The sequence below is a fragment of the Phocoena sinus genome, chromosome 16 (assembly GCF_008692025.1).
Source record: "Phocoena sinus isolate mPhoSin1 chromosome 16, mPhoSin1.pri, whole genome shotgun sequence".
Taxonomy (NCBI): Eukaryota; Metazoa; Chordata; class Mammalia; order Artiodactyla; family Phocoenidae; genus Phocoena; species Phocoena sinus.
Genome location: NC_045778.1, coordinates 22,019,374 through 22,031,514, shown reverse-complemented (window position 1 = coordinate 22,031,514; position 12,141 = coordinate 22,019,374). Strand labels below are relative to the sequence as shown.

Sequence of the window (12,141 nt, the reverse complement as noted above, 5' to 3'; positions counted from 1 at the left end):
CGCGGTCTGCCAATAAATACCCCGAAGAGCTTGAAAGCGAACTGTTCCCAGTCGAGCCTCTAGATGAGAACCCAGTCCTGGGGTTCCTGTTGGCAGCCTTGCCGAAGACCTGGCTAAGCCATGCCCAGAAACTGAAGTGATAAACATGTTGCTTAAGGGCTAAGTGTTTGGTAATTTGTCACATGCAGAGAAAGGGAATACAGGTGCTACATCAAGAGTATTTTACGCAGTATTTAAGGAATATATCGCTTCACTTTCGTCAGCACATCAACTCTAATAGGGTATTATTATCCCTACTTACAGAGAGGAAACAGGCTTGATTTGCCAAGGCCACACGGCAACTGGGGAAGAGGGAGCTGTGACACAGGCTCTAGAGACTACACAGCAAAGAGCCCTGTGACTGGCCTGCTGGCAGCATTAGCTTCACCCTGCACAGTGCTGTGCAGCCACATGAAGGCCTTTAGGCAAATGCTCTCTGCCCAGTTCTCCACAGACCCCACCCCTCCCTATAGCCTGGTCCCCAGCTGTTTCACATGGTTCTCTCAGCTACCTGCCAGGCTCCTGAAGGCATCTGAGTCTCCAACCCCGTATAACTAGGGCACTGGGAGTTAGAGGCCACATACAGCAGGTCCTGTTTCCTCAAGGGTTTGGGAGCAAAGGGCAAGAGCCGAACTACCCGGGGAATGGCGCAGAGAAAACAAGGTAGCAAGCATCCCCAGTGCAATTCCCTTCCTGAGCTGTGAGGCCACAATGCATCATTTTCATGACATCTGTGTATGGTGACGTCAGGGTCGCTGCACCCTCCACACCCCAGGGCTGGGCCTGGTTTAAGGACCCCACCCCAGGGAGCAGCACAGCAGAAGGATAGGGATGCATGGAGACTACAGCCTTAGAGGGGACCCTCAGCTCCCGAGGCAGGGGCAGCGAAGGGGCCGGGGGACTCGGGGAGTCCTCATCTGGTGGTCTCTACGGGAGGGTTACTGCTTCATTTAGAGAAACACAGGGACACAGGCAGACAGCACAACAAGCCCCAGGAGCCCTGACTCAGGGCTGCACTTACACTGTTGACCCAGGTTCTTTCCTTCCTTCCTTCTTCCCTCCCTCCTGCCCTCCTTCCCTATTTCCTCCCTCCCTCTCTTTCAACCACTTGTGCTAGGGGTGGACAAGGGGGGACTGTCTGTATTTATAACTTGAGAATTGAGGCCAAGTGCACAGGTGACAGGTTTTTTTTCCCGATCTACCGGAAGTCACAGGATCCACCCAGCCAAGGCAGGAAGGGTGAGCTCTGCCCTTGGGTCGCCCTTCTCCTTTCAGTTCGGCTGGTCGCTTGTACCTTCTCATGCAATTCACTCAATGATCCCTAAACTCTGATTAGGGCCCAGCCTTCATCAGGGGCTGGGAGCACAGAAAAGAACCAAGTAGTGTGTGAAAGGACAGGCACCACAGACCCCACTCCCCATGGCGAGAGAGGCTTCTGCCAGGAGCAAGTCTGGCCAGCCCAGCCCGGCTTCCAGGGCTGGACCCCACACTGCAAGTTTTAAAGCTGCCCACCCAGGTGAATCTATTGTGCGGCAGGGGTTGAGAATCACTGTCACAGGGAAGGGAACACTCTGTCTCAGGCATCTGTGGTTGCCTTGTCCCTTCCCTTGCGGAAAGCATCTGGATTTTAGTCACTTCATTAGAAGAAGATGGTTTCTCAGGATTAGGTGAGCTCAAAGTTGCAAAAGAAACACCTCCCCTAGGCTGCAGCGGGCTCTAGCCCAGGCCAGTGCCTCAGAGGCAAACTTCGTAGCTGCTGTATACTGGTAAGTGCCATATTGGAAATGTTCTCAGTATTTTTTCTCCTGGAATTTCAAAAGCAAATTACATTCTGAACACTGTTGGCTAAGGACAGCCAGTTTTCACCAATGAGCACTGCAGGAAGGGATCCAATACAAACCATCACCACGGCACGCTGCTACACACCAGGTACTATATACGTCTACCATCTGGACCTCACAACAGCCCTAAATGACACCTTCTCCCCATTTCACAGATGAGGAAGCTGAGGCACACAACTAGCAAGTGGGAGATCTGACTCCCTTACTCCTTGCCTCCTATGTAAAAGACAAGCACTACACAAGGGACACTGTGTCCTGAATGACGCCAGATCACAAAATCACATTCATCAAAGGAAACTGGGCGGAATGAAGACAGGTGAGTGTGGAAGTGCTGGTGGGCACTGCACTGGGCGGTCTGCACTAGACACAGCTCCCCCCAGACCCAATCTAGAGAGAGCCCAGCCTTAGAGAACAAGTGAGTCTCTCCCGCTGGGGCCACCTCTGTGATGACAGCAATCCTGGACTAGAAAATCACCCAGTGTGAGACTTCTCATTCCAACTCCTACCCTGGAGGCTTAAGTACCAGGGGCTCTTCTTCAAAACAGGCCCAAGGCCCTTGGTGACAGAGTCTCTTCCTGGGGGCCTCAGCCACCCTGCACCCTCCCCCCTCCCCTCCCCTAGGGGTCCCAGCCCAGATCTGCAATCTCTGTGCAACCACGTGTGAGTTGCTTTAACCTCTCCAAGCCTCAGAGTCGCCATCCGCGAAAAACGGAAAGACGTCTATTTTTCTTTGTGGGAGGATGAAACGAGACAAGAGTCTTACCCCAGGATGAGACCATAGTAAATTAATTCCAGTGGAATCGCATGTACTCTCCACGAGAAACCCGAGTTCTGCTATCACGGAAATGCAAGGCAATCGTAAGCCTGGGCTGGCTGAGTGGAGCACTCACCTGGGCCAGGAGGAAGGATGATTCGATGGAGGGATGGAGCTCATGCTCCTGCAGAGACATTCCACCAGGTGGCGCCATGGTACAACATTCACAGCCCTTCAGGCCAACACACCAGGATCGCTGGGGTCTCCAGGGTCTTCCTGCACAAGAACAGGACTTCATTCAGTCAGAGCTAAAGAAAGCCTGAGGCTGTGTCATTCTTCACAGCTTCCCTCCATCTCCTTCATCTAGATCTTCATCAAAAGTGTGGTGGGAAGGGGGTGGGGGCACAGGGACAGTGACAGTGGCAATGCCAGGCCATGTCAGCAGCAAAGTCCATCAAGCACCTACTATGGGCAAGGCCCTCTGGCAGGTATTGTCGAGTTTTAGAGCTGAGAGGGGCCTTCAAGGAAATCCACCCTTGCACTTTGTTTTTCCAGAATGGAAGGAGGCCAGGGGAGGGTCACGCCTGTCTGTTAGAGGTGGTGGAGAGGCCCGCCAGGCTCACCTTAGGGTGTAGCCTGACTCAGGAGGACAGGTTTCAGGTGAGGCCACCACGCCTCCTCCCCTCCTCCTTGCTGAGCTGAGCCAGACAAAGCCAGGGGAAGACAGGAAAGGCATCCCATCCGAATGCAAAGGGAACAGAGAAAATGAACTGGGTGTGACTCCCTAGGCTATTCCTGCCTCACCCTCTCCTGGGACACAGGACACTCTTCCTGAATGTCTGCTGAACAGACTGCAGACCTAGGACCAAGTTGAAACCATCCAGGGAGCTTCCTCCTCCAGCCCTGAAGAAGGGGGACATTTCTCTCAGGGTCCCCTCATTTCAGAGAAACAGCCCCATGGAGTGGTTCAAGGTCAGTGCTGCAAGGCCCTTGGGGGTCAACTGGGTCAACCCCCTGTGGTACAGATGATTCCGTTGAGAGCAAAAGAGGGTCAACAACTCACCTCAATACCCAAACTCTACAGAATGAGGCAGCTTTCTATGCACTAATATGAAATGTGTCCAGGACACTGTTAACGTAAAAAAGAGAGGGCAGAAAACGTGTCTAATTTTCCATTATCTATATTAAAAAAGACAAAATTAGTATATTTGTGTTTGCACATAATTGCATAAATAAGTTCTGGAAGGATTTAAAAGATGCTAAGAACAGTAGTTATAGGGTTGGAGGGTGGATGCATGGATGGATGGATGGATGGGACAGGGGAGGGAGGGAGACTTTGTCCGTATGCATTTGTACATCACTTGATCTTTGAACCATGCAAATGAATTCTGTTTCAAAGACTGAATTTTAAAAATAGTTTGCCCAAGATCATACAGTGTTCCCCACAGTTGTAGGTAGGATGCTTTCACATGAAATGATCTGGGGTGCACAAGGTGACTGCAAGCAATTCACAAACATAGCACTAAATCGTTCAGTGAGAAAGCCATTCCCTTTGCCTTTCTCTTCAGTCTTCTGAATCCATCGGGGGAATGCCTCAGTGAGATGCTAGCAGGTCTTTAATACCTTTCTAAATCCTGGTAGACTGCCTCTTTAACAAAGAACAGAGGCATCAGGCTTAGAGCCTTGGCTGACAGCGGCAGCTAGCTAAAGGGTGAAAATGGAATCATGTTATTTTCTCTACACTCAATTTACTTGTACTAATATCTACGAGGAATGGCAAGTAACATTGGTCTTCAATTTGCAAGAGCAACATGAGTCTTCCTTTTGGAAATATTTTAAGTAAATTGTATGTTGCTCTAAAGAGAACTATTACATAAACCCTAATGCCATTGCTTTGTGAATATGGTATTATCAAGTGCTAACCTTGCACCAGAAACTGCTAAGTGCTTCCCATGAATTAATATACTGACCCTCCCATCCCTGGGAGGTGCAGATGAGGACACAGAGAGGCAGGGAGAATGTGGACCTTGCCCAAGGTCACTGGTTGACTGGAGGTGGAGCTGGAATTTGAACCCAGGCATCCAGCCTCCTGTAGGGCCCAACACGGGAGGGACTAAAAGCTGGTGGCCCAGTGAATGCAGACCAGCCCTCCCCCGTCCAGCCGTTGGCAGCCTGCACTTTAGGTAGTTGCCCGAAAGGCTCAGCCTCATTTGGACAGCTTTATCTTCCTCCTCCCAAGCTTTGGGTCCCTAAAGCCAAATGGTTTCAGCTCTCCCTCCACCCACTAACCAAAGGATTATAGACACACACACACACACACACACACACACACACACACACACACACACGCCCTCTGCAATTCCACTGAAGCACTCCATCTGCTTCCTGAACTTTCTCGCTCTGTGGGGTCCCAGGCAGCAGCACAAGGAGGGCTAAGCTCTGCTTTTCCCACCGTCGTGCCCTGCTAGACAGGTTGCAGGCTTCTCTCTCCATCTAGTTTTGGGGGTAAAGCCCTCTGCCTCCCTCACCCTCACCTGTACCATCCTTCAGGGACCCTACATGAGGTAACTGGATTTCTCCCCTTGCCATTTTGCTGTGAAACGTCATGCATTCAGGAAAGCAGGGAAGAGGGCTGCACCCTATTCAATGGCTGTGGCCCAGAGCTGGGAAGCTAGGGAGGCCACCCAGCCGGGCAGCTGCAGCCAGCATTCTCACACCCACCCTGTGCCCTCCGCCCTCGCAGAGCTGATCTAGTGGTCACAATGGGTCCCAGCAGGTAGTGAGGCCTGTTCCTGCCCTGTTTCTCTCCTCTCTCTGGGCCACAGGCACCCTCTGCACAGTCAGGAGATGAACTACCCCTCACTCAAAACCCTCCATCAGAATCACCTGGAGGGCTTTGTAAGAGGCAGGCTCTGGACCACATCCCTCAGCGCTTCTGAGAAACTCTATGGTGAGGCCTGGGAATCTGCACCTGAAACAAGTCTGGAGGTGATGCTGACATATACCAAAGGTGAACAGAGGCGTGGTCGAACATGTGGGCTTGGCCTCAGTCTGCATCCTAGCTCCACCCCCTACTCACCTGGGGGTGGGAGGGGGGCGGGAGGCCTGGGGGCGAGTTATAAATGCTCTAGTGTGCTCAGCAGTGAAATGAGGATGACAGTGATTGCACCTCGATCATAAAGTTCTAGTGACAATTAAATGACACCAAGTGCTTAGCATAGTGTCAGGCACACAGCACACTTGGCAAATTCCTCCTGTCCTGACACTCGAGACCTGCAACAAGCCCCTCAGCTTCCAGGGGTGAGAGAAGCAGCTGCATTTCTTCTCCAACAGGAGAAGGTGGGTGGATGGTGACACTGGTCTTAGAAGCCCAGCACGACTCCAGCTGGGGGTCCTAGGAGCTTGGGACATGGTGGCTGCTCTGGCTAAGCCCACAGCACAGGAGCTGTGGTCCAAGGCAGAGCGTCCGAGGAGGAGGTGCTGGAGCTGGAGCAGTCCTCCCCATGCCCTCTGTCCATCTCCCTCACCCACTGCACTGAGGGTGATCCCTGAGGCTCCGGACGGCAGGAGGGACCATCACCCCTCCTTAGAAATGAGGAACAAGGCCCTAGAGACTGAGTCAGCTGTCCAAGGTCATGGACCCACAAAGGAGAGCAGGGCCTGCAAGCTTCCTCCAGGGTCCAGCCGGCCAGGGTTGGGGGGCCTTCTCTGCCCTCAAGGTCAGGTGTCCTTGGGCAGAGGCTCTGACCACCACACCAGGGTTTTTCCTCAACTCACAGAGCCAGAGTCCCCAGTCAGGGAGCCCAAGTCCCTGCCTCTGCCAAAAGGCCCAGGAAGAGCCCTGGAGGCAGCAAATCATGTAGCTCTCTCTCAGGCGCAGTGTCTCTTCTGGGGATATGGAACTGTGGTCCCCACCGGCAGGCTAGCTGGAGGGCAGGGAGCGGTAGAGCGTGCAGAGCAAAGGGCTTGGAACTTGTGGAAGGAAGGGCCCAGGAGGCCGCTCGTCCTGGGAGATGGAGTAGCAACACACAGTTGGACCCCAGCAGCTCCTCACCAGGTGGCCCCAACCAGGGAGTCAAACAACCCCACGGGGGGTGGGAGTTATTTCCAGCCCCACAGAGGCGGCGGAGGCCTGGTGTGAACCCCGCTGTGGCTCACGAGGCAGCCAGGCCGCAAATCCAACCTGACACGGAGACACAGGGCTCCGAGGATTAGCCCTAGAGATTAGCAGAAACCTCCCTTGAAATCTGCCCCCAAGGTGGCCCAGTCTGGGGGGTCTCGTCACGCAGCAGGCAGGGCGGGGAGCGGGGGGCAGAGGAGGCAGGGCCCACCCTCCTCAGCAAGCCTCCAGCTAGGATGCACACTAGGCCAAGGCGGCCCTTGGCCTCTCTCAGGGGCCCGTCGGGCTCTGCATCTGGCCACCCAGCCAGGCAACAAGCCTCTACCTGCTCAGAACATGCCTGCACCATGATTTCTGAGCGCAGGCGGGCGAGAGCCCACTGAAGGGCATTCACACAAGAGGTGGAGACGCGGCCCCCAGACGGCTTATAGCAGCTCCACAGGCTGCACAACCCCAGGGGGCGCCTTCCCTCAGCACGCTGCTTCTGCCCAGGCAGACTTTCGGACCCTGGACCTTGAGAAGAGAGGCAGAGCACTGCTTAGCAAACTGCCCAGAGCCCGAGGGGCATAGGGAAGGTTGGTTGAGGAAAGGAGGGTCGAGAGGTGGGCCCCTGGGCCCTCGCCCCGGGCCACTTCAACCAGCGCAGCTCTGTTGGGTCTGTGTCATGGGTGTCGAGCTCAATCAACAAAAAGCACTTCTTTCTTGAACAACTCACTTCGTCCCAGCCCCCAGCTGCTTCCCTTAGGCTGGCTAATAAGTCCCTGGGGCGGTGCCCAGGGCTCCTCCTGCCCCCCAGGGCCTGCCCCGGTCTGTCTCCTAGTCAGAAGCAGGAAGGAAAGCCCTGCCTTCTCTAAAGCACCCTCAATTCTCCTCAAAGGCCTCAGGCTTTGGGAATGGAAACTGAATTATGGAAAAAGACACAGCTCTCAGCCCTGAATTTGTGGACTCAGATTCATACCCCTTCAAGGAATTTTATATATTGAGGGTCCACTTAAGATTTATTTCTTCAGAAAGTCCCCCAGCTTTGCAAGGCAAAAAGAAAGGGAAAGCCCAGCCGCAGAGAGATGCACTGAAGCGGGGTGTCAGGAGAGGGAGTGCTGTGGAGGATCATCCCTTCCCCCACGGCTGCTGGGCTAGAGCCATAGGAGCCTGGGGGCTGGGGGATGTGCTGGGCAGAAGGAGATGCCACGGGGAACATCTGGGATACCAACCAGGCCTGGGCACCACCTCCCCTGCCCAGGCCCCAGAGGAGCCGCCGGGAGCCAGACCCTCCCTTCCCTGTCTGTAGAAATAAAGACACAGAAAACCCTGAGATAGGAGTCCTATCTGAACAGTATAAAGCTCCCCCGGGAATGTCTATGATAAAGGCCGCCAGCCCCCTCAAGGGCAGCGGTGGGCACAAGGGCGGGGGAAGAGGGTTCTGTTCCCCCGCAGCACCACAGGCTCTCCGGAGGGATGGAATCAACCTCCATCTCTCTCCCCCATCCTCCCCCCACATACACCCCATGATGGTTTGCTGCCCCAGCCCTGGCTTTCAAGAAGCACCTCTAAAACCTGCCTTCTTCCCCCAAACCACCAGACGAAGGATCTTAAGAGGAAGGTGAGGTGAGAAGTCTGGTCCCTGAGCCGGGGAAGCCCTCCAGCTCACGCAGCCTCTCCCTGACCTTGAACGGTCAGCACTGTAGGCCCAGAGCCCTCAGCCATCCGATGCCACACCCCGCCGCCCAGCAGGGCCTCCACACAGACCCAGGGCTCAACCAGCCATAACTCAAGGCCTCCACTCGCGGAAAGCAGGGCACCCTCAGCCCATGTGCACCGAGTAGTCAGCGCCAAGACCCCTGCTTTCTAAGGAGAGTGTGCCGAGGTTAGAGGCTATGAGAGCCTCAGGAGACTAAGCGAGGTTGAGCAGCCTCTGGTCAGAGACCCTGGGAAGGGAGGCCAGCACCCTGGCTGTGCTGACCCCACAGCCTCATTGGCCCTTCTGGTCAGAGAATCTCTCCCACACCACCCCGGACAAGGCCAACATCTCAGAGTAAGCCAGAGTTATCCAGGCATCGGTCAAGGGGCCCAAGTACAGGCTTCACCTGGCCCCCTGCCCCTGCTCTCAGAGCCCATCAGGAAGAGGTTAGAAACCACCCTCCAAGGTCAAATGCCCCCTTCTACCTGGTCCCCAATCCCAAACCACTTTCACCATGTCTTCCAGATCTACATGCAGTTGTATAATTATTTACGAATGTCTTTACATGGACTCACTTTTACTTAAATTTCTTTATTGAAAACGCCACCACAATAAGGAGAATACCAGTACCACCTGTCGTAAATAAAAGGTAGCCAATAAAACTATACCATTAAAACAAAACAGAGCTATAAAAGTCTGGAAACCTTTCCCACCTGCCCTAAGCTCAAGGCCTGCTCCCTAGTAACAGGGAAGTCAGCCCGTGTTCCACACGCACAAGAACATATTGGCACACAGCAGAGACCTTCTTCGTGCCATAAAAGGGTTGGGTGAGAATTGGAAAGGGAATCCCTTTCTCGCTCTGACTTTGTGCTTAATGCCTGATACGACCGAAATGCATCTCCAGGGAATGAGGGTATCACCTGATCCTTTGGGAACGTTGGACTAGAGGCTCCCTCTGCCTCATGCTTAACACAACATGGAAACATGCTCTCTGAGCACACGTTCAAGGCACCAGTGAAGCTCCTCCCCAGGTGCCCGCTCTCACACCGAGGCCCAGCAGCTCCCTCTCCCACACACCTGCTCCAGCAGCCCCCGGAGGTCACCGCTGGCTCAGGTGGGACACCAGGTAGACGAGGCCCACCAGCAGGAGTCCACGCACACCAAGCAGCATGAGCAGGAAGACGAGCAGGATGGAGGTCACCGGCTCCACGGCGTGGTTGCCCAGATGCCACTGGGGGAAGCCCATGTTCAACAGCTGCCGGTTGAGGTCACTGAAGGGGGACTGAGCGGCACCCAGCCTGGCGCCCGCCTGCTGCTGGCGAGGGCCGGGACCCCCCAGCGGGGCGCCATGGCCCCTATTGAGAAAGCTCTGGAAGGTGAAGACAGAGAGAGACGAATGAATCCAGAGAGAGTTTCGCTGGAGTTGAGGCACCAGAGGCAGGAGGGAACCCTCTGGGTGGGGCCCTGCTCTCCCCTACGGCCACCCAGGGCCATGCCCTCCTTTCTCAGCAATCCTCACATGCCACCCATGGGGGTCCCAACCACTGAGTCGCAAGCTCTCAGAGCACAGAAAATGCCAGTCCAGGTTCCCTATGTCACGTCAGGGAGAAGCTGCCCGGGGACAGAGAAAAGGAAGGGGGCAAGGAGGGTGGGACTACACCCAGGGCACAGCATCTGAGCAGGCATTTTTAACACTCCTCACTCCTTCCTTTAAACTCATCATTGTGTGGCCGTGGGTTCCTCTTCTCCACTTACTCTCCGACTTCCCTCTCATCCAACAGACTCTAAAAGATGCTGGCTCCAGTGGGGGTTGCTGACCAGGTTAAGGGAGAGAGAGCTCTTGGGTTTAAAGTCTGGGAAGGCTGCCTGGAGGAAGGAGAGCTGGGGAGACAGGGGGCTGGGCAACAAATCTATTGGGGTTTTCCCCAAGTCTTAAACCCCCATGCTGCTCAGCCTGGCTCTCTGCAAAGAGGACTTCGGCCTAGAGAAGGTTAATCACCAGAAAGGGAGCTTCTGGGAGCTAAGGAGTAACTGGTACAGAGGACGGGAGGCCAGCTGCTCCCCTCCACAGGGGCGGGGCGACTACCTGTCGAGGGGTGCTGCTGCGTGGTTGGGTAGTGTTCCTCACACGAGGGTCATCGTCCTGCACAATTTCCCCATTGGCCAAGATCCGAACCATCCTTCCAGGAGCTATGGGTTCCAGCTGGGCTGCACCTTTCCCCAGAACTCGAAACACCTGAAGGAAAAAATTTACCAAAGTTAAAGAGACGCTTGCTTTCAGTGGGAGAAACTGTAATTCTGGGTGCTCACGCTGGTGACCCATGCTGAGTAGGCAGTGTGTCTAACTAATAAAAAGGAGAGAAATAAATACAAGTTGTTTGCCGAACAAAAATCGTTCAGGCTTTGAGTCCACTAGGAAAACTATCAAAAAGATTCTTGGAGAAGGAAGTTTTATTATTAACCACCACCTCCAGCAATAGGGATGACAACCCTTGCTGGGGCCCAGGCCCTGTGGAAAGTCCACCCAGGCTCATCTCACTTACACCTCCCAACACTCCTCCAGGGCAGATACAGCTGGGGACCCAGAGGTGCTTACTTCACTCACCCGGGACCATTCATCCGTGGGCAGCAGAGAAAGAGCATGAAGCCAGGAACTCTGGCCCTAGTAGGGAGTCCAGGACACCAGCATCCCCAGTGTCTCCATTTCCCTTCCGTTAAAAAATGGTCCAGGGAGATGCTAAGGACTCAGGCCTTCTCCCCGCAGGAGATCGGGGAGAGCTACTTTCCTGCAGAGGGCATACTCTCACTTGTCCCTCACCTCTCAGGTAACACCAGGTGGGCACGGCCAGCCTTCCCGAAATATGGGATGAGGGATGCTGCTGAGGCCCCACTCACAGACCACAAGGGAGTCCACGGGCTGGAGATGGGGGCCTTTCCACGCCTCTCCCGAATCTGGGTAAAGGCCATCATTTTTCTCAGAAGATGAGCCAGTTTTCGTCTAAATTCTCAAAAGCACTCGTGACGCACACGCCAAAAGAGATTAAGAGCCCTTGTTCTCACGCCCGTGGCCTGGGCTGGCGGGTCCCCATTTTGAAGCCTGCTGGCCCTTGCAGAAGGCCAAGCGTGTCCAAAGGGTCCTCCGCAGTCCTTTTGTGCTTTGTTACCCCGCCTCGCTGGGTGGGCTGAGGGTGCGGCGGGCCCTCCCTCCACCTGACACTAAGGGGGGATGGGGGCGGGGAACGGGGATGGGGTGGGCTTGCTGCCGCGGTGGGACAGGCCGCTGCCCGGGCCGCGGAGCCCGACTCCGAGACCAGGCCCGGGGTAGGGGAGGGATGCGCCCTCGTTCCCCCGCGCCCAGGGCCCAGACACTCACCTACGGGCGACGGCGTCCACTCCCCGCGGCTTCCAGGCCGCTTCCTCCCACCTGACCTCACAGGAAGCGCGCGCCGCAGCCGTACGGCCCCGCAGGTGGCGCAGCAGCTCCCTCTGTAGGCCTCTTGGGGAACTGCAGCTTCCGGACCCTGGGCGGCGCAAGAAGCGGGAGAAAGAGGGCGGGAGAAGAACGAAGATAGGACCGGGTGGACCACAGGGCGGGGAGGGAGGAGACAAGTGCGGAGGAAGAAGGAAAGCAAAGAGAAGGGAGCAGAAGAGGAGGAGGAAAAACCTACGGGGTGGGGGCGCCTCTGGCCTGGGTGGCACAGGCTCAGCT

At 55.3% G+C, this 12,141-nt stretch overlaps 1 protein-coding gene across 2 annotated transcripts; it reads right to left on the bottom strand.

Annotated features, from left to right (window-relative positions):
• Window positions 1-2,775: 2,775 nt before the first annotated feature.
• On the bottom strand, window positions 2,776-11,920 carry FAM241B (family with sequence similarity 241 member B). Of its 2 annotated transcripts, XM_032608182.1 has the most exons (4): window positions 11,806-11,882; window positions 10,519-10,668; window positions 9,510-9,801; window positions 2,776-2,910 (listed from the first exon to the last, which is right to left on the bottom strand). In XM_032608182.1, the coding sequence occupies exons 2-3, from the start codon at window positions 10,609-10,611 to the stop codon at window positions 9,532-9,534; spliced, it is 363 nt and encodes a 120-aa protein (XP_032464073.1). In that variant the 5' UTR covers window positions 10,612-10,668; window positions 11,806-11,882; the 3' UTR covers window positions 2,776-2,910; window positions 9,510-9,531. The 2 variants fall into 2 exon arrangements, with proteins under 2 accessions (XP_032464073.1, XP_032464072.1); XM_032608181.1 differs by lacking the exon at window positions 2,776-2,910 and having other exon boundaries at window positions 9,004-9,801; window positions 11,806-11,920.
• Window positions 11,921-12,141: the final 221 nt, after the last annotated feature.